At 37.0% G+C, this 23,784-nt stretch overlaps 1 protein-coding gene across 1 annotated transcript; it reads left to right on the forward strand.

Moving 5' to 3' along the window:
* The first annotated feature begins 686 nt into the window (after positions 1-686).
* Positions 687-1,136, forward strand: LOC145666253 (uncharacterized). The gene has a single exon (XM_081733318.1). The coding sequence runs from the start codon at positions 687-689 to the stop codon at positions 1,134-1,136; it is 450 nt and encodes a 149-aa protein (XP_081589444.1).
* Positions 1,137-23,784: the final 22,648 nt, after the last annotated feature.

Raw genomic sequence — 23,784 nt, forward strand, 5'->3', positions numbered from 1 at the left:
TTCTTTTGCAGACGTGTTCAAATTATTAGACTGCAAATGCGTCCTAATTTGCGGGTGATGTTGCGTCCTAATTTCGGAGCTCTAGAACATGTAATTTAATAGCTAAACCACCAATAGAGGATCCTTCATTTGTTTGCTGTACAGTTGAAGTTTTAATATCACCGTTGAGCAGCAGATGGCACTAGTGAGGAGAGGGAGTTCTGAAAGAGGTGTTTCAATTGTAGACAGCTATTGTGGTTTCTATTAACAAATTACAGTTTGAAGTGTTGTGGTTGCACTTGTAAGCAGTTACAACATTCAAAGCGTTCAATACTTCGAATGGGCCAGTTTAAAGTGATCGTGACGTGTTTTGTGTATTAATCTTTTATGCTGTGAAGTCCTGTAATCGCGGCATAATAGGAAAAGCCAGAGACCTTTCTCCGCGTAAAGTGGAAGTTATCAAAAACACTTCTGGCGGAAGGAAGATAAATATATATACAACTACGAATTGCTAGTAGATTTGTGGTACGGCAAACATCTGTGAGTAGAATCTCTGTTGCAATGAGCAAGAAGCAAATGTATCAACAAAATAGGGTTGGGAAGTATGGGTGGAAACCAAAGCTATCGTTAAGAGATATCAGATCATAAAACTAAAACGATTGGCTCTGGGAATCAGAAACGTAACTTATAGAGACTTAAGCATGAAAATGGCTGAGTATGATGCAGAAATTTCGCCTAAAAATGTTCGAAGGATTCTTTGTATTAAGGGAACAAGAGCACACAGGCTAAGAAAGAAAGCTAAAATTACTCCAATCATTTCAAAGAAGCACCTCGAATTTACACAAGGCCTAGAACATTGGAGTGTTGATGATTGGAGAATAGTGTGTTCCACTGATGAATCATGTGTATTCGTGTTTGATGAATGTTCACAATATGTGCGACGTCGACCTGGGGATGAATTCAATTTGGAATGTCTTCAACAAACCGTGAAGCGTCCTACTTCAGTCTTGGTCTGGGGTGTGATACCTGTCTTCGGGGCTGGGATACTGTATATAGTAGAGTTGAAAATGAAGCACGACCAATACCTACAAGTTCTTCAACAACTGCTTCCCCAGACTGCATTCTGGTTTGATGACGCACGCATGCATTATGCATGATGGAACCCCCATGCAACCGGGCCAAAGCTGTGACAAAATTCTTCGAAGACAACGAAATTAGTATTCTTCTGTGGCCGGGCAATAGTCCTCATATGGACCCGATTGAAAACCTTTGGAGCTTCATGAAGGAAAAGCTAAAGAAGAAGCACATTACAATCAAACATCAATTGATATAGGGGAGGGGACGGTGGCTCAGTGGTAGAGCTTTCACCTTTGGTGCTTGGGGTCCTGGTTCGATCCCAGCTCGCGCCGTGTGGACTTTGTGGTGGACAAACACCGTGTTCGTGGGTTTTCTCGGGGTTCTCCCGTTTCCTCCCACTTTCTTCATTCCACCATTTCATTCATTTCAAATCATCACCGTCTCCTTTAGCCTAACCGGCACAACCGTGGGACATAAAACTTAAAGAATTCATTTCATTTTCATTTGATATAGGAAATCAACAATTTGTTGTATCACGATGCTGAATTGAAGGCAAAATGCACTAAACTCATACATAGGATGCCACAAAGGATAAAAGACTTAATAAATAAGTACGAAATATTGATCTTTGTGTGAGAGATCATTTTCTTGTAAGTATTCCATTTCATTTTTTGTTTCCAATTTGAATATACAGACCGTATGGCAATTATATTCGAATGTTACCTACGCATTTGTTTTATTGATATTGAAAAGCATGTTCCACACCCACTAGAAATTAGAACAGAGTTACAAAGCAGTAATTTGGACTAAGTTCGAATGTGTTTTCTCACATAATATTGTAAGAACTGTAAAATACTCACAAACTGAATGTTGAGTCTCATAATTCGAACACGTCTGTAATAGCCATAATTCGTGGATTTTGATGGTGATTTGCAGACAAGTGACCCCAAAGTGCACTTATTTTGATTAATGTAGTTCATATTAAGATTTTATTAGATATTGGCGACTTACTACATTTTTTAAAAGAATGTTTTACTAAATTCCCGTTGGCAACACTTCATTTTATGTCTTTAGAGGCGAATCCCGTTTTCAACTTCACATATATTCGCCTGTATAATCCTATATACGTTGCCATATCCACTTAAAGTATATCAACCTCTTTCTTTATCTTTTTCGCTTTTTCACTTTCTTCTCTACAAAGTACATATCAGGAGTTTGACGATTCTATCTGACTACAAAGGGCACTCGTATTGTGTACGTGTTGCACGATATAATCATTGAAAAACAATTACCATATGAGGGTTCATCGTTCAAGATTTTCTTGGGTTTTCCCGATACCCTCTACACTTACCACATGGTGTGTTGTGTATCGAGGTTTCCTTTAATTTTTGCGGTATTTTTGTTTTCTTTAGTCCTACTTTCGATATGCTACACCTACCGCATGATGGATGAGCCATGTTTCGATTTTTGCGGTGTTTTTCCCTCCTGTTTTCATCCGCTCCGCCGTTTACAACATGGTGGACGCGCTTTTGGCTTCTTTACCGCTATTTTCCTAAGCTTTACCTCTCGTTCGTGCTTTTTTCAGCCTCTTTAAAGGGCTCTTATTTAATACCGCATAGCAGATTTGCGTTGGATGTCCAATTTTCCCATAGTCTTTGCTACGCGCATCGCGGTTTCTGGATTTTTGCCCGTCCTATATACTTGGCGGATACTTGAAGAATTTCGGGATTTCTGTCTTCATTTAAAAGAACTTATCCTTTCTGACAGTTACTTTCCCTTGTTTTTCCTTCCTGCACGTGGTCATAACAATCGGGCAAGAACGGTTTCCGTGGCAACAGCGTTACCATCGCTGTGCAATGGTAACCATTCCACCCTTTCCGCACGTTGCCAATTTGAATATAAACAAATGCACATTGTTTTAGTCGAATGTCAACTCGAGTAGTGAACCAGCTGATTATTATTGAGAGCATTCTTTGTAGTTCTCTTTTGTGTCATTTAATTGTATAAAATTGAGATTTACTTGCAGTGAATAATTTCGTGTTTCAATACCCAACACAAAAGCTGGCAACACAGCATTGAGCGTCACGTGCGCGCAGCGAGCTCTCATATAGCACAAGTAGCATCAATTTCAGTGTAGGAGGGCTGTGTTTCGGTCTTTCCCACCACGAACCTCCCGCCCAGCGGGCGGTGGTCTTTCCATAGGAATGACAATCGGTTCTGTTTTCTTTCTTTCACTCCAACGTTTTACCCCCATACACCCGGCCACCTGCCACATAAAGTGAGGTTTGCCGGGACATACCCTTCCGCGACACTTGAGGCATTTACTGTGCTTCATTTTCTGATGTTTTCTGCCATTCAGTACTTTTGGAATCATTAGTTTGCGCATGTTTCCAAGAAATATGCTCAATGAAACTTACATAGTTATGTGCTGCATTATAGAGATGTTATGCATTGGCTTCTGAACTTTATAGTAAAGGAGCGAATTTTATTTATTTATTGTATGAATTTCCGGAACAAGAAATTGTTAAGAGTAAATGAATAAAATATAATGTATGCAAGGGAATGAATTGTCCGAAAATAAATGTGAATAAATGGTGGTTCGATCTCCGGCCACACAAATTTGTGTTCGACATCTTATCCGAGGGTTCTCCTGTCTACTGCCACATTCTCATCCCACCGTTTATGTGATAATCTTGCACTTCATTAATTCATCCGTGTTCTATAGTCTAAAAGGACATAAACATGAGATGTAAAATTGGAAATTGCATTTCGTTTTACCATTTGGTATACATTCTATAAATGTTAAAGCTATCGGTAGATCTTTGAACAACTTAACCTGCATGAAATACGAATGGGTACTTTATCAATATACTCATATTCTTTATACTTACAAGTTAGCCTATTTTTTAAATTGACAACATGAAAATCTTTTTTTCTAATATCATATTTCTTAATGAACTGGTCCTAGTCAATTAGTTGCGCTGAAGATTGCCGTTCGATCTACGACAGAAGTAAAAGTGCTTCCGGCAACACCATTTCAGATTTTGCCTTTGCCAAAGTGGGGTAATTCTCCCCTCATATAAGAATTTCACATTTCTATCTGGTATATTACAATTTATTAAAACATATTTATTTCTCACATTCAGGAGTGGGGGACAATTTCTCCCATACAATCCACAAATGACGTCAGAGATTTTCAGATACCATTTTGAAGTAGAAGTTTACAGATCTCAATCTGTGTCGGATTTCGCAAAATTTTTGCGTACAGCAACGCAAAAAATGCAACAAACAATTACAATTGCTATCAATATTATCGCAAAGAAAAACTCAAAGTTTGTGTGGCGCCGCGTTGACGCAAACTGCTATAAGATGAAGCCCCAGATCTCATGTAATCTCCGTGTTGAAAAGGGACGCAACCTTTACTCTATGGGTCTCATTTCGTGCAGGTTTCCGTCCACACGATGCAAAATATGTATTGAATTTGTTATAACCAATATAACACTTACAGTGGTTTGTCCCAGCTTTTGCATTATGTTACGGTCTACAAAATTTTGTGAAAACTGGTCTTAACGATCATGAAGGGTTATCACTGCAGAAACAAACTTATCTATTATACTATGTCATAGTGTAATCTAAAGCTATTCATAGTTGAGGTGAATGGCATTCCGTCCTCACTCGACAGAAAAGGTAGTATATAGGACGAAATATCTAGAGTTTAAAGTACATTCGGAATCATAGCAATGCTGCTAATGGTCTTCCACCGGGAATCAAAGCCGGGACGTCGTGATCGGGCAGGCTGAATAGATTGCAAGAAACAATATTCTCATATTTCTTACCGTCTTCGCTCTATGGAAATCAGTATTGAAACCGGAAATAGTAGTAAATTTGAAGTACTTTCGGTCGTAGAGTGTTGCGATTGTGATGATAGGTTTCTCTTGAGACCTTGAATCGAATGCAGAAAATCATTTGTCGCTATCAATTGCTAGTTTTGTTCTATGGCGATAAAATATTGAAACCAGAAGTGGTTAATTTGAATATTTCCGGTTTAAATAGAGGGTTAAGGGAGGAGACTGAATTTATTCCTGGGAAGCTGAATCGATTGAAAAAAAAAAAAACCGAATCTCGATACCTTTTACCGTTTTTCTTTTACGGATAATCAGTATTGAAGCCGAAACTAATAGTATACTTCAATCACTTCCGGTTTTGGTAGAATGTTCTGGATAGCAGGGGCGGTCCCAGAACCGACTTCTGGGGGGGCGGTTGGTTGTCATACTGCTACTTTTAAGGGCTCCAATCTTTGGGATGGGTTTTATTTATATATATAAAATAAGAAAGCTTCCTCTTCTGGGGAAGGGGAGGCAATTGCCCCGATCGCCCCCCTGGATCCGCTCCTGCTGGATAGTCACTTTATGTTGTCTTATGGGGCGTTTACACTTGGTCGATTTAGTCGCACGGCTAAATCGACTCGCTGCATTTGCGACTAAATCGAAGCAACTAGACCGAATGAGATCGATGGATGTGTTCAATTGTTTCAACCGAAATTGAATGCTGCTTGTCGACTCGCTCTCCTCTGGTCGATTCGAAATCGACTGGCAATTTTAAAGATGTCCAAGCAAAAAGTAATTGGTACAATTTGCGGTGTTATAGCAGAAGAAAATAGAATCGACCACAGAAAATAGAACGTCTTTCAATTCAGTTGCTAGTCGATTAGTCGCTTTCGATCAACAAGCGATTAAGTTGAAGTCCTGTTTACACGGTCGATTAAGTTGAAAGTGACGTCAATTCAACTGAATCGAACGCAAATCGACTAAGTGTAAACGCCCCATTAATATGCTGGATCCCTTGCAAGAACATTGATTTTTGCTATCTGTTACAGTTTTTGTTCTATGTCGGTCAACGCTGAAACCAGAAGTGGCTAATTTGAACTACTTCCGGTTTAAACAGAAATTTAACGGAGGATATAGAACTTATTCTTAAGACACGAATTGATAACAAAAAAAAAAAAAACTTTCTTATTTGCTCTAATACTTGTCGACAGATGGGCGTAGAATAATTTGGAAGTCTATTAAAAGAAATTAAATAAATTACGGAAAATTCTTTACATAGAAAAGAGAAACAAACATTTATTTAAATCTTAAAATGTTAAATGAAAATCTAAATGATATACAGATTTAAATGCATTATGGCGTTCATGATATTAATTTTATCACCTGCAGGAGAAATTTATTATCGGTGGCAAATAAGCCAGAGTAACCGAAAAAAACTGAAAACAAGTTAATTAAAATACAAAGATATATGAAATTTACATATTTGATACAGAGTTCATTTCCCAACCTTTACATCAGGGATGCAAATAAGCAACAAAAATTTCACTAGCCCAAGAAAAAAACTACTATAAATGTACCACATTGACTTGACACCTAATCTTCCGTTCCGAGAGCTGCTATCGGCTGAAGGAATTCCACTCCCTTTCGCTGAGGCTCTCTCGCTTAGCAACATCTGAACCTTTATTGGCTCAACGCGTGGGTGTCGAGGGTGAGCTTTAGTTCACATTTTTGCCACGGCTCAAGACATTTTGGCAGCACTTTAGTCCACATCCCACAATAGAAATCATTTACTTACCTTTGAAATAAATAATAGTGATACTAAAAAGTCGCCCCGGGCGAATGCGCGAGTGGTTATTTGCATCACTGCTTCACACATTTATTAGTCACAGAATAGAATTTTGCAGAATAAAATACGATGTCGTCTTTAACGTGCCAAGAATGAAAGATGTACCTTTACGACGCAGTATATCTGCCGATCAGGAGTGACCCTACCGTTAGAAAAACTACTGTTTATATACACTCTAAATAGTGAGTCAAATGGTAGTGCTTTAAACTGTACGTATACATATTTATAATTATGGCTAGCTGAACTCTTTTAAACAGAGAGGCTCCGTTGCCTTATTATTTTCGTACAAGAAGAACTTTTTTTTTTTTACCAAAAAAAAAAAAAAGAAAGAAAGAAAGAAAAAGAAATGAATAGAACCGTAAAATGCCTTTGCAGACTTAATATTTGAATATGACTATGACAATATAAAAATTAAACTTGTCTCCTTTCTGTAAACTAACTACTAACTATGTTTATGAAACCCAGAGGTTCAATGTCGCGTTCACAAAAACTTTCCATTAACTTCTATCCTTTGCCAACTGCATCCAGTTTCTACTTTGTATTCCTATTTCTGCGAGATCCATCTTAATATTATCCTTCCATCTGCGCCAAGGTCTTCCTAATGGTCCTTTTCCTATTGGTCTTCCAGTTAAAACTTTGAAAGCGTTCCTACTTTCTTCCATTCCCGCTATATGACCTGCTTACCTGAGCCTCTTAGATTTGACGACTCTAACAACGTTTGGTAAACGATATAAATTATGTAAGTTAGTTCCTCGTTATAAAGTTTCTACCACTTCCCATTCCCGTTCTTCTCAAATACTTTCAGTCTACGCTCTTTCCTCAGAGTAAGTGACCATGTTTCGTAACCATACAGCACAACAGGCATAATTATCGTTTTATATATTTTAAGCTTCGAATTTTTGGACAAATTCGCGACGACATAAAACCTTGAACTGAATAACAACATAAATCCCTTGCTTTTAGTCGACATTTAATTTCTTCGTAAATATGGTTTTGGTGTGTTAAATTTTAACGCATTCATAATTTGCAGCATACATTTTTTAATAATAATAAATATAATTAAAAAAAACTCTCGTACACGGGAAAATTTTTCACTAATCAGTCTTAAACGTGTTATGTGGCGTTTATAATTAAAATGTTTCCTCCATACATATTTTTCGGAAGTGTGATAACGGCGATTCCCCGCGTTCCACCCTGACTTTTACCTATAACCAACATGGATTTTTCCACCTCTGACTTTACTCCAGTTTTCATCCGAAAGTGTTGTAAATCTACAAAAACGTTTGGTTTCAATTTTGATTTCCATAGAGCAAAAATAGTAATAATAGACGGCAATTTTTTGTATATAAATTGTTCCAGGATCACCAGAATAGGTTACATTTTAGTTTGTATTCTAGTGAAGTAACAACGTATGATTTTTAATATTGAATTCTATATGATAATAATTATGAAATAGCGAGAATATGTTTTTAATACGGACTCAAAGTTCGGATAGTATGTTTCAAGAGCACGTTCCTAGCTAAGTGGTTAGCGTACGCGCCTTTGGTGTGGGAGACCCGGATTCGATTCCCGGTGGGAGCTCATGTGATTCGGATTCCACGTTAATCAGTAGGTCCACGTCTCATTTAGCCTAGCTGTTGAAAGGAACCTTAAACTTAATACTAACCCAATTCATTACGTTTCATCTCTGAACTTATCATTCGAGCGTATCCGGAAGTTATAAGGTCAATTATACTTCCGGTTCAGTATTTAAATTCCCATAGATCAGAACAGTGTTGCCAATTTGGGGGAAAAGTCGCTAAATCTAGGGAATTGGACTTCAAGGATAGCGACAAAAAAATAATTTTTCCGATTAGCGACTTTTTCGGTGAATTTTGAATGACAGTTTGGTGACTTAAAAATCTAGCGACTTTTGTGCTGCGAATAACTTGTCCTGTAAGTACTATTAGCTCGAATAACTTTAGATGTATGTTTATTTTTCTTTTGCTTATTTGAATCAGCGGAAGTGGTGACAAACTGGGAATTCCTGCTTTGATTGATTTTATCTCTTGCCCTCTAATGAGGACAAACTCCAACCTTTCCTTTATAAATTTTAATTTCCTTTATACTAGTTGGGTTAGAGGCGATTCAATAGAAAAAAATAAATAAATAAAAGAAAACTTGTTCTACCAACACTGATTTTGAAACCCAAAGGTAGAGAGAGGGAGAGAGAGAGAGAGAGAGAGAGAAATAAAGAAATTTACTCTTTGTTTTCAGGAATAAACTACGAGGTTGAAGCAGAATCTAGGCTTTAAGGTAAAAAAAAAATAGAATATATATTATGAAAATGGCCACAGTTATCGTTAAAAAAGAAAAAAGAAAAAATACAACTTTTGAAAATTTTGTTTCATGCGTTTTACGAAAGAAAATAAAAGACAAAACGTGATGATACGAGCATCTTCTGTTTTCGACGTTGCAAAAACTTTTTTTGCTTCTTTTTCTTATAGAAATAATATCTGGATAAAAGTTAGAAGTTACCACCAAACTTCGAACATAATTTTAAAAAAAAAAAAGAAAAGAAAAACTTTTCTTAACTTTTGTTTCGTTTTATCTCGCAGAATATACCTTAGCTTAAAAGTACGTGACAAATACCAGGTTCTTTTTTTTTTTTTAGTTCTTTCTGTGGAAGATAATGTTAGTTTTGAACTATTAGTTAGTTACGCAATAAAAGCTTCCTTGTGGCTAAATGCCCGTCTTTGCAGCGGAAAACACACGAATTCAATCTCCACCGAGAGAAAATTTGTGGTACGTATCCAACGTTAAAATACAAAATGTGATGTTTAAAAAAAATAAAATGAATGATTTTTTTTAGCAGTAACTGTTGATGCTACAGCCATTTGATGTAATTTGTCCGATAGCCTGATAAGTTAAGATAGGCAACGTCAAGTTGGAACACGTTCTGACTTGTCAGTCAGCGTCCAGAGCCGCTAGAGTGAGGTTGTGTTTATCGTATCCCTCGCACATCAACAACGAGTGAACATTTAAGTTCTGTTGCAAATTGTAAAGAAACAAAAACGCCAAAGAAACTCGTGAAATGTTAAAATTGGTGTATGGTGATAATGCTGCAATTCTGAAGACTATTTGTAACGTGTTATGCAAAAATGAACTAAGCGCCAAACTTTGAAAATCCACGTAAATGCGACGATTGGTTCCTGATAAGCATTAGAACGTTTTGCACAATCGAAAAGAGAGGAAAATCAACACCTTTCGAAAAAAAGAAACATAATTTCACTTTTGAATACGGCTACATTAATGCTGGACATCAACCTTTATACGTAATTTTCTTAAAAGTATGAAAGTGGCGCTTAGTTCGTTTTCGCATGACATGGTACATTTACAAGTGGTATGAGCGATTTAAAAGCGAAAATGAGTCTGTAGAAGACGAGCAAAGTTTGCGGCGTCCATTAACCTCAAAAATAGAAGAAAACATGCAAAAAGTGGCAAAAGTTGTTCGTTCAAACAGACGAATAACTTTCGAGAGATATCCAAAGAACCAAACATCTCGTACGCGTCCATACAAAGCATTTTAACCACCGATTTGAAAATGAGAAAAGTGAGTGCGAAATTCGTTCCCCGATTTTTGATTGATGAACAGTAGTTTTTCGCTGGAAAAATATCCCTGTCTGTCAACATCCACATTAACATGACACGATTTCTGGCTCTTCCAAAAAATTAAAATCTTGCTTAAAGGAAAACGTTATGACACCATTCTTGACATTGAGAAGGTTATGACAAAGCAGCTGAATGCCTTTGCAAAAGAAGCTTTCCAGAAATGCTTTCAGTCATGGATTCAACGTTGGGATAAGTACATTGCTAGCTAAGGACAGTGCTTTGAAGGAGATTAAACGAAATTCCATGTAAGCATATTACTTTGTTTCTAATTACATTATTCACCGTATTTTTTAAACACACCTCGTATACGTAGATCTACATTTCATTTAGATGACCTTAGTGCAGAAGAAGAACGCAAACACCGAGATCCAGCTCTTTTTAGTGGTCCATCGTGGCTGAGATGCAGACGTGCATGCTTTCTGAGTGTCGTGATGCCGAACAGGGCCGGATTTAGGGGGGTGCAAAGATGCACGTGCACCTCCCTTCCCCCCCCTTCGTTGTAAATATACACTTTCTAAAATGAGAAACTAGCAGTGAAAATAGCAACACTTTCCGACACTTTCTGCCATCATGTTTCGTTTGAGGCTTAAAAGAAAACAGAGCTTTGCAAAAGCAATAGTTTAAGTCGATTTTCTAAAGGTTGAAGGAAAAGGATTCACCAAGCAATACAATATAACATTTGTGAAGTAGGGAAAAAAAAAAAAAAAAAACAGAAGCCAGGACGAGAGAACATTTTTTCCTGCATAACACTTACTACCCTCTTTAAAATACTTTCCTCCGTTGTATGCATCAGCGTTGTCAGTGGTAAAGAATATTGTCACATGTCACTTTGAAAAGTTTCAGTGTGATTGGTTATTTTGGTAATTATTGGTGCACCTCCACTCAGACAATCCTGGACCCTGCCCAAATCCCGGGTATGATTTCCGGCAGAGAGCAACCTGTTTAACGTTGATCAGCACAGATTTTGTTCGAAAGGGATCAAATTAGACAAGGGACCAACTTACAGAAGATGAATGAATTTTAAAGCAGAATCTGTTATGGATTGGACTAGATTACCAAACATGTAGCAATGTAGATTATAGATTACTTGTGGGTACATACTTTGGCGTTTTATTTTTAAAAAAGGGTTTTCAAAACTTTCAAAACTAACTTTCAAAATTTTGAAAACAGATTTATTAAACTTTCAGAAACCTGTTTTCAAAACTTTCAGAAGCGTTTTTCTAAACTTCCAAAAAACATTATTTTTATCGGTTTGATTTTCTGTAAAGCTGGTTTTAGGGTTCTATCAAAACATTTTGTTTCTTGCTTAACTGATTTGGACAAGAGCACAGCAACAGATGGCTTCGGGGAAAGTCGCCCTGGTTCAGTGAAAAAAAAAGCAATAGGTTTTAGAGGAAAAACGAACCGGTTTTTAGATAGAATAGAAATGCCGGCTTTTCTAGAAACCAGTTTCCAGTGTTTATAACAACAAGATTTTTTCATATTCCAGTATGAATGGGACAAGGTGACCAGAATTTTCACTTGCGAAAACGGGACGCATACGAATCGGCTACGGGGGGGGGGGATATCTGACTTCCAGATTGCATTTTGGGACTCAGCAGTGTTCTCAATTTACAAAATACACAAGTAAGAGTGATAACACACCGATTCTAACTTTACGTGTACCACACAACAAATAATAGTTCCCGATTGCAAGTTCTACCCAACAATTCTTTTAACTAGTTGAATACTCATAATTCCCACTCAATTCCTACTTGAACCACGAACACTCAATTCCCATTTGAAAATTCAGAAGTTCGAGACACGGCTGAACCTTGGCAACGAGTGTTGGTACGGAAGAGAGTAGAATTTGCATTGACAATTTATATTTTGAATAATAATTACGGGACACCTAGGTCATTTTTACTTAAAAACGGGACATTTAGGCGTCCCGTTCGAGAATCAGAAAAAAACGGGACAACGGTTGGAAAAAAGGGACTGTCCCGGCTAAAACGGGACGGGACGTCTGGTCACCTTGGAATGGGAGGATCTAATGGCGTTGATTTACACAAAAAGATGCCAACAATAGACATATGAAAGAATAGTCTTTCTGCTGCCTTCTTTGTTTTTGAAGAAGCTTCCTTGAATTAATAAATTTACCATGCTACATCCCATCTATTTATTATTCTTACAGAATATAGGAACATTAAAAGATATTCTGAAAGGGTTTCTAAGAAATGAAAGCGATCACTCACATAGTCAAATATTCAACTGGTTTACGACACACAAAAGTCAATTTAATATTCCTACATAGCAACAACTCCTAATAGCATTCTTCTCGATATAGACTTGTACCAGCCTTGGATTTCATTTGTCAGCTTTTTTTGTGATACGTACACGTTTAACCCTTTAGGGATTTATGTGTGTCTGTGTGTGTGCGTGTGTTTTGAGAAGGAACTCGTCAAGTTAGTGGGGGTCATGATGTCATCTGTGTTGACTTCAAGAGTACAACGCAAAAGGCTTATTTTGTTCTCTCGCAAAAGGTTTTATGAGATCCAAGAACACATATATTAGTCGTCGACATGACGATCAGTCAGAGGACACGTGTTATCGCTTCTTTCCTCCTTATTCTCTCCTCTTCCCCTCTACAATTTCCTTATCATCGTTTACTTTGAGTTAAAACATACTGGTTTTCAGTCTAAACTCCGCTTTCTATATAAACACAAACTTATATTCTCCATTTTCCTTTAATTCCCTTTTACAGGTATATGATACAGACATGCAAATGATACCATTTGGAAGGTTGCTTTATTCTGAGCAGAATGTAGGTACGAACTAAAGTCCTAGGATAAATAAAGATGATATAGTAGCTGCTTGCCTGAAGATCTAAAATTTACCTTAATACTCCCAAAATTCCAAAAGAATTAATTTACCCTAAGAAAAATGTATTTTTTAATTCTGTGTGCCAGTCACATATAGTCTTACGTATTACACCGGCATTTGCCGGTAAGATAAATGCTGTTTTAGAGGCTCACGAGTTTACGGTAGCTCCGTCTAGCGATCCTTAGGTTTGACAAACAAAATTGATTACTAGGAAGCTCCGCAAAGAATCTGCGTGCCAACATCAGCAAGATCGTTTGATAGTTCATTCGTTTAGTTCACAACTCATTTCACCTGGAAGATAGACTTTAGTAAAATAATGGAGACAAGAAGAGAAGCAATTACTAGAAGGGAACTTCAAACATTTTTGCCGCGGCATTCTCTTTAGTTACGCTATTGTTTAAGGCAAGCTATTTTAAAGACAAAAAATCTTAGTCAATATATAGTAACTTCCAGATTCATTACCAGTATACCATTCTGCTTTTTTTTACTATACGTATTGTCGTATGTAGAATGCACTGTACATCACGTACGTCAAACTCGTGGCCCTCGAGTCATTTTCTGCGGCTCTTGATTGTCTCCCCGGCCAAATAACCAAAATGCATTATTTACTTTTTTACAAAATTGTAAACATTTTCTTATTGTTCCTTTTTCAACGGAATTAATAGAAATTCAGAGCGGTTCAACTCTAAAGCACAAGTTGAGTGAAGTGGGTATCCCCAAATATTTCTTGTGAGATTCCCAGAATCTCATAAAGCATTGCACGTGATTTCCATGTTCGGTAGTACATATCAGTGTGAACAGTGGCGTATTTACGATTTTGTTTCGTGAGGGAGCTTTGCTAACTTCAGTCCTGGAAATATGAAAATTCTGCAAGATATTTCAATTTTTAAAATAGTAAATAAACTTTCCGGGGAGCGAGGCTTAAGCCCGGAAGCCCCCTTAAATACGCCATTGTAAGCAACTACTGTCATTTACGAAAAGGAGCCAATCATCAGTGAAAACGAGGTTTACAGACAATCCCAGACATTCATCTGACCTCTGTTCTGAAAATCGTTAATGCGAGCACGATGTGTTAAAACATCCGAAAACTTGTTGTTGGGGAAAATATTAGGTGCCTTGAAAGAGACAATAGGAATCCATCTATTACCCGGATATCCATATGTGCTTTCCAGTATTTGTTCCAGACATGCTTTTGGGGGGAGCACTACCCCCGTAGCTCTGAGAGTGCCCACCGGAGAAGACCAAAAGAATACATCTATAATATACCTAATAATAAATGGAGTAATACCGTGCGAAAATAGAATGTGCTCTTCCGAATACTAAGTGTGTTCCCCGGAACATTTTTTTCTGAAAAAAACACTGGTTCCTTCTACTTTTCTTTCAAACAATTATAGTATTATGTAGGATTTTATGTATTTACACATTTTTAGAAACATCATATTCCATAGGTATACATAGAAACATACTACCATAGAAACATCACAGGTAGCAACGAGTGTGAACTTAGCAGGACCACTTTTGAAAATTATAAATATTTGCACACCATACGTTTGTACTGCGTCTGTACCGGTTTGTACCATAATGATTTTCGTTTGTACCGGTCTCAAATTCGAAAAAGCGAAAAATAAAGTGGTTACTTTACTTCTCGATTTTTTCGAATTTGAGACCGGTACAAACGAACATTTTACGGTACAATCCTTTACAAACGTAGAACAAACGATTCAAACAGAAAAAGTATGAAATCTGTAGAAATTTATCAGTGGTCCTGCTGAGTTCACGTGAACTTATCAGGACCACTTTATGTTTCGATTTTTTTGAATTTGAGACCGGTACAAACGAAAATTATTATGGTACAAACCGGTACAAACGAAGTACAAACGTATGGTGTGCAAATATTTATAATTTTCAAAAGTGGTCCTGCTAAGTTCACACTCGTCAGGTAGTATGAAAAATTGTTTTTTTCTCTTGCGGCCCGCACAATTATACACTGAAGGATTTGGCTAATAGATCCTGAGTTTCACATATGTATAAAATAATCATAGTATCAAGTTCTTTCAAGATTAATAGATGACAGCTCAAAGTGTATGCGGACTGTCAACAAAATTAAATATATTTTAATGCCAAATAAAATCCATATATTATATTTTCTTGTGTAACTTATTACTGTATCTTAAAATCTAATTATATTATAAGGAATTTTACAATAGAAGTATCTTTCAGATGTAAGACACTGTTAACGTTCATTGTATATTCTTTTCTGTAGACAACCTAGGAGGTGAATATACTCGCAGTCATCACGTTAACATACGTTCTCTGTCCATACATTAAAGTACTTTTTGAACAACTGTTGTTCGAAGAGAAAGTCAAATGCTTTTGCTATTTAACGAAACATATCTTACTCCAAAACAAACATAAAATACCAGAGTATACGATCATTCTCAAAGACAAAACTTCACCAGCCCGTCGGGCAAATGGCGGTGTAGCTATTGGGTTTTCACCACACATGACGAAATTAAAAAGCTCTAATAAAGAACTTGAACCTGAACTGGGAAAATCATTAGAATTTGCTCACCAGAAACTAGATGAAAGTACAGCCCTAATAAAAACTCAAACTGAGACAATAAATGAGTGTGTTGTTAAAATTGATCAATTAAAGGAAGAAGATTCACTTTTAAAGAAAGAATTAAATGAAACGCGCTTATTGCTTGATGATGTACAGTAGATCAATATAACAGGAGAAATACTATAACCGACCGGGGATGTGTTCGAGCTGCTATTTATTTATAACCAACTTGAGTTCTGTGTCTCTGTTCGTGGTTTGTTGTCCTCCCAATAAGTATTCTCCTGAGACCTGAACTTACCTGGATAGGACGATGAAGGACCTCTCCAAGAAGGGGTTACAAATTTTTTCCTAATGGCTCGTCGGTCTCAATGATGAGACGAGCATTAGGCGCCGAGAGGTTCGGATGTCTCGTCTCGAAAACCTCACGGACTATCAGACGGTCATCCAGACCATAATGCACCCAAACATCATTCACACGAACAACGAAAACACACTGGATTAAATAACACTATACTTATTTATTAGAATACTATTATATAAAAAATAACGAAGAGAAATGAACACAACACTTAACACAGAATATATATAATAATCTTCATTATTAAAATCACACTTTGCCTTTTTAATGCACTGTAGTCCTTTTTATCACTTTTATATAGAAGATTATAGTTCAAATTTCACTGCAAATGCTTCTCACACACCATTGACGCACTTAGGGGATTAGCACTGGGGGAAAAGTTGCCGGGATAATCCCACGTAGAAATCCAGTTGCTGCGCCAAACAATCCTGAAGCGTTAAGACGAATCTTCAGCAAATTTGTTTTAAAAAAAGTCTCCAAAGTAGAATGGTAATGTTGGAGGGCGTGTTTATAACTGACAGGTACGCACATGGTATGTGAACCTGGGACTTCACTAGTTGGGGACTAGCCGTAAGAAAACGTCCTTCATCGGTTAATAGCTTGTGCCCCTTAACACAAAATCATACTTAATTCCCGACGCAACGTGCGTGGTGGCTGCGCACAATACCGGAGTCAAACTCCCCGAGCTCAAAAGTTCTAGATACGAGCTGCAATGGTTGACTGAAGAGTCTTGGCAGTTCATTCCAGAAACCACTCAGTTAAAGCACCTGTATGCACATGCAAACAGAATACAGAAAATAATTTATGTTCATTTTAGTCAACTGGCCACGATGCACGAGATATTGCGATAACTCGGACGTGAGAAAGTACAGATAAGGAACTGCAAAAGCAATGAGGCTCGTGCCATTCGGTCACTTGAATACCTGTTCTGGTCTAGTCTGCTCTAATCTACTGCAATATTTCCATAAGCGATTAAAGAAAGCGCTTAACTCAGTTAAAAATAACTATAGAATATATACTGTGCATATAATAAGTCAGGGAGAAACACTGAGAAGATTAGTCACTCACTGAAATGTTCTCACCAAAAAGCAATGTTTTAAATATACTGTGTATATATATGAAAAAACAATGAGAGGCTTCTTTGTCCAGTTGCGTGGGAAGGAAACAATTCCCATCGAAGAAAGAACTTATTTGCGTCGCAGAATAAAGTATAAATCGAAAATAATAATCACTGTCTTTACGAAATATACAGAGCGTCCACAAAAAAATACTTCTATAACCTGGTGGCGGTTATAGTACTATTGAAATATATGGAATTCCACAGTTACCGAATGAAAATACTTATGAAATGGTAAAAAGTGTCGGTCATGCTTTTGACTTAGATGTTAAAAGGGAAGCAATTGATGTATATCATAAGTTGAAACATACTCCAAATCAGCCTGAAAGTGGTATTATTGTTAAGTTTGTTAGGAGGGTTGATAAAGAGGAATTCTTGCGGAAAAGGAAGGTTAAAAGAAAATTGAACGCAATTCAAGTTGGCTTCAGTAAAGACCAATCCGTGTACATCAATTAAACTCTAACACGATATAGAAAGGATATTACGAAACAGGCTAGGAAAGTTAAACGGGAAAAGAGTTATGCTTATTTGTGAGTGGATGATGCAGCTACAATAAAACTGAGAAAAAGGGTAGATGATAGGAATGTATTTGTACTAAAAACACTTGAAGATATTTTAAATATATAATAGATGGATTGTCATAATGGCATGACTGTTTATTATCAAGATGTAAATGGTTTGAATACTAAAATTAATGAGTTTTATCTGAATAGCTTGTCTTGTGAATATGACATTATTGTATTAACAGAAACATGCTTGCATGATGGAATTACAAATAATGAATTATTTACTGATTCTTACAAATTCTATCGTACTGATAGATTAAATAAAAGAGGCGGTGGAGTACTGATTGCAGTAAAAGAGGATATCAGCTCTTATAGAATTGATCTGGGTAATGAAAATGAAGTTATCTGTGTTAGAATAATTTTAAACCATCAAGTATATTACATTTTTCGAATTTATTTTTGCCCTGCATCAAAAATTGAAAGTTACACATCTTTTTTATAATTTATTTGAAACAAATTACGAGTGGTTTAATGAAAATGTAATTGTAATAGGAGATTTGATAAAGAGGAATTCCATCATTTAATCACTGATTCTAAGTATGATCTTACAACAGGATAGACTTGTTACAAAATACTATCAGATTTTTTGAATATTTCTGGTTTGTGCTCAATGGATAATATTAGGAATTTTAATTATAGAACTCTTGATCTAGTTTAATCGAAATTTGAAGAAAGAATTGAAATCTTCAAAGAAAATGACCCAATGGTTAAAGAGGGGATAAACACCATCCTCCATTAATTATTATGATTAAACAAGAAAGAGTAATTAACTATATAAAAAATAGAATATACTATTGAACGAAATTTTAAAAGAGCGGATTTTATGCAATTATATAAACTCTTAACTGAAGCTAACTTTAACGTTGTAAGTACCTCCTGTAATATAGAGAACGCAGTTTATAATTTTACCAGATTTTGAACTCAATATTTGATGTAACTGTTCCCAGGAAAAGGATATATGCTCAACCCAAACGAAATATGCATATTGGTTCACAAAGAGTATTATAGATAAATTAAAATTAAAAGAATATTATAGAAAAAGTCAAAATTTTCTGAATACGGTATAATAAATTTATGTTAGTACAGATCAGGAGAGAATTAAAGAAAATGATAAATATTGCATACTCTGATTTTGTAAAGCAAATTGAAAAAAGCACGTTAGATATGATATCCGTTCTTTTTGGAATTTAGTTCAAAATAAGAAGGGAAAAATAAGACATAATAATAGTATACTAAATTATAAAAATAATGTATTGGAAACTGGTAAAAGTATAGCTGATGGGTTTTCCTAACTACCTCTTCCCGAAAAAATGAAATAAAATGGAATCTTGAAGTTTTACGTATCACGTTTATTCCGACTAGGCTAGAGGATGATGAAAAATGAATGAAAATCGTGGAATGAAAAATGTGGAAAGAAAAGGAAGAACCCCGGAAAAACTCACGCATACGGTATTTGTCTACCACGAAAATCACTTGGCGCGAGCTAGGATCGAACCAAGGACCCCATGCAGCAGAGGTGAACGCTCTACCAGTGAGTCACCGCGACTCTTACTTCTTCCCGAGTCGAAGGCGCGTAACTCGTGGGTGGGGCTAGTTTTGTTTAGCAAGAAAAGGTTGTGTTAACTCTCGTTTCTCTTCAAGTCGTTTAAATCTTTTGCTTATTTTAATAACGACTTCCTTAGACAGGAATAAAATATGAGTGTAATACTTCTTGTGTACGATTCGCACTGTCAGTGATTCTTTCTTTAGTAACCATAACAATGTAAGGTGAAAGTCTAAAGAATATACCCTTGCATTAGCTATCATGAAATTATGAAACACTATAGGATTAATTTGATGCTTTAGGTTCAAGCAAGGACTGCGCTTTAATTAAATGCTGGTCTAGGTTGGGAAATACCGTAGGTTAAATACAATTATTAGATATGAGACTTGAATTTATATTATATACTAAACTTGCTCCAGGCTGAGGATTAGATGTGAAACACACTTGGAAACCAGAAACTTCTATACTTCTAGGTCAAATATAGAATCCTCGACTTCAATTAGGACGCTTATTCCAAGTCTTTAGCTCTGGCTTGCAAGCTTGGGTCAAATTTATTTTTGGTCTGCTCTGCCATTAGAGAACACTGCGGCAAAGTTTTTACTTTAGACGTTCCATTCAATAAACCTTCAATGAGTAGATTTCTAAGGAACTGGTCCCTCGTAACAGATTCTTAAATACCACCAGGAACCAGTTCCTCCGGAATCGAATCTGTTAGAAGTCATGATGTTCGGACTGTAATGTTTATAAAATTAAATGCTTCAAATGGTAAGAAATTTAGATTCATGACAACTTTTTATCGTGATACAGTTCTAAATTTATCAAAACTTGAAACATGCAATGTATAAAATAACAATAGAATAATCTACAGTAATAACCACCACATTTCCCGACTGCTTAAAGGGACATATACCAGACAATAAGAAAACAGACCCAAATTATCATGGCACGACAAGAAAAGAAGAAAACTACACCAAAAACTGAATGAAAAACATCGAAATCACGATAAATTATAAGCATGAACGGCGGCAAGCCCCCTAATCCCCGAACATTAAATTTAAATAAATACTATAATTTATGCATTTATGTATTTATGTTTATATATGGGATAAGCCCTGAACATTTCCAAGGAGCCTGCCGTTAGGTATTCTCTCGGCAGAGGTTCGGTTTCTATTGAAAACTCGGGGAAATGCCCATTTTTCCTTGCTTCCTTTGCTGAAACTGGTTTTAGCCAGACTCGTTTTCCTTTTATTCAATCGGAAATCCCACGCGCGCTTCACTCAATCCTGCTCCCAACCTCAACTTGCTCGAACTGAGTAGCTCCCACCTGGCTCCCAGGGTTTGTTAACCTGGTTGCCAGGTTGAACCTCGTGATTGGTTGAGGGTAGCAGCAGGATCGAGCCGAAGGCTCGTGAGACCCCATCAGCTTTATTTTCAGAACTACATGCGAGATAACAAAGTTATTTAACAAAAATACAAAATGTACTATCGGTAGTAACTCTACAAATCTTTCTCTGAAAGCAGTAAACTACTGTCATATTATCACAGAAAATATGGACCTTACGAGGATAAGCACATAAGGCGGCAAACGAGGCTGCCAAAAATTCAGTCACAAAAATAGGTAGCTGCGGGTAAATTGGTCCACTGAAAAACAATAGCATTAGTCGCTGTATCTACAACAGCAATCAAGGTGGGTGTAGCGTCGACATGATAAAACGAGATCATGCTGAAATCCCACGCTGCGTATGTGTGTACAGCTGTGTCTGTACGGTGATTTATTTATATTGAACCGAATTTGAATGTGCCATTTATCTGGGAAATGTCATGTTTCCACCATCGATTGTGTTCAGTCTGCAGAGCACCCCTACTGACTATTGCTGGGAATCGAAGTTTCCATTACAGTCGACTGCGTTGCAGCTAGACCATGGGCATTGCATCCCAATCTTCTCTACAAGCTTTCCACAGGACGGTGAAGGTGCGGACTCGACATGAGACAGGCGCTACTTGAGGAGTTCAAAAGCACAATAGTTCATTGGGACGGCATCTGGACTCTTGACGGGGATGTCAGAGAAGGGAATTGCTGAAATTCCAGTTTCCTGATCCATACGGCAACAGGAATTCCAGAGACGTTTTCGCTTGTTGCTCGATGCCTTGTCTCGTACGGTTCAACCTGGTTCACGTATTGTCTGTATAATGCTGGGATTTCATGCTGATATATTTCAGTCAGGACATGTGTCTGGTAGTACACATTATTGATTTTGACGTTTCCCTCCGTCTTACGGAGGCGAAATTTACCCTTGTACTAGAAATCGCCAACAACCATGAACCCTTTTCTGAAACGATTCCTGAAAGCTGCTCACGTCGATGTGTTGAGCTGAGACCTTAGTGTCGCATATTGCCGTATAATACGATTCATAGTGGCACAACCTACACGAAAATGACGCGCCTTTTTTGCATTCGTACGATACGCGACGCCGTGAATTTAGCGTCGGTGAGGTCCATGAACTCCATCCAGAATCTGTTCAGTTTAGACGGCATCAGACTACACTCGACCATACTCCTTTACTACATAACTAATGAGATACTGTCTGTTGGTTGCTTCGTGGCAAATTCACAGTGATTGATTGTGCATGCGTACTACAGTTGCATATTGACTTTGGCTCAATATAAATGAATCAACCTCTGTATGACGAGACCGACAAGAAGACTGCAGAACAGCAGGGGATGTATTTCGAGCCTTGAACATCCCCTCAGCGCAGCATCTAATTGGTTACCTTATTGGTCTCTGAACACTCTTTCGCGTATAACTGCAGACCAGCTTGTGTGTCATACTAGGGATTATTTCTCAAAGCAAACAGACAGTAAAGAGTAAAAATACGTTAGTTTCCACACGAGCTCATTTGTAAAACAAATTGTGAGCACTAATCCCACCGGGAATCGAACCCGGGACCTCATGTGCCTAGAGGGATGCTGGCCGCTACACCGGAGGGGAAGATCTCAATTCGCGTTTCAGAACAGCTGTTGTTGACACTCGGGTCTTATTTTTAACTCATAGAAAGATCTTTGTGTACTGCAGTACGTGATAATATATGTATCTATTTCCAACCGTAACAAAGGAAATTCCTGCTCTCGTCGATCGGTCACCTGTGGGAGTCATTTGCATACAGATTCTATTGAGGACCACGATCTCGTGGGAGCATATTCAATCAGTTGATGATGTTGTAACGTTGCGTTTACAGGTGGATGCATCAATGGAATGCAATTGTGTTAGTGTTCGTTTCTCATTTGAGTCGCAAATCAAATGAAAATCAATGGTATTTTCTGCCTACCTTAGCTCCCAGGCATCTCTGCAATAAACTTCAATTGTCAATCAATTTCATCAACTGACACATCAATGCTCTTTGGATATGAATATGTTCTGTCTGCTTACGTACAGAGGGATATAGGGTTTGTTTGTTTTTCTCTGTTAGGGATCTCAGGCTATCAAAACGTTTATGATTACACTTTATGCCCTCTATATAGTGTGTGCAAAGCATATCCACAAATGTTTAAAACTCTTTGCGTGTAGTCTGTAACAATAAAATCACATTTACAAACATTTGACGATTGAGGGTTTAGATATAAAAAAAATTAACATTGGTCATCGTGGTACAATATTTTAATTCGTGAAAAATAAGCCAATGACCGATATTCCGATGGTTGAGCCGGTATAACTACCTGTTTGAAATTGTCACATTAAATAAATGCACACATGATTTTTTTTTCTGCAAACTTGTGTTAAAGTTCTTCAATAACAGTGTATGTCGAATAATATAATTACATATGTCATTTCCTAGGAACATTATCCTCCCAACAACTAAAGTGTAGGACTAAAGATGAGATCTGGGCTGGACGTGAAAAAACGAGGTGTGTAACGCGACGTTGTCGTGTGATGAAAGGGTGTGGTTACTTAGATGCACTATAGCGTGAGTAGGTGACAGATTATCTTGCTCTCTGGCAACACCGCAGCCTTCTCATTGGCTAACAGTGTTCAAGGGAAACTCAAAGCGCCAACATTGAACGCCATAAACGCTGTACCTTAGCATAATTCTAGCATTAATTATCAACTTTTTTCGGTAAAAGTAAGATAGATTTTGTTACGACATTACGTCTATTGCAAGTGAACAAAAGACTCATTAGACCTAAAATATTTTATTTAGAACAGCTATAAAACGACACCAGAACAGTACACTGCAAAAAAATTGCAAAAAATAACAATAAAAAACTCAATTTATTTCTATGTGTCTAAAAGAAGATTGTAAGAAGTTGCTATTTTCCTTCCATTGAAGAAGTCATCTTTCACTATTGACAATCACTTACAACACTTGCCATAAAGTTACCAATTTCTCATAAACTAAA

This window comes from Thermobia domestica, chromosome 12 (assembly GCF_964235325.1).
Source record: "Thermobia domestica chromosome 12, izTheDome1.hap1.1, whole genome shotgun sequence".
In the NCBI taxonomy this organism is placed as follows: domain Eukaryota; kingdom Metazoa; phylum Arthropoda; class Insecta; order Zygentoma; family Lepismatidae; genus Thermobia; species Thermobia domestica.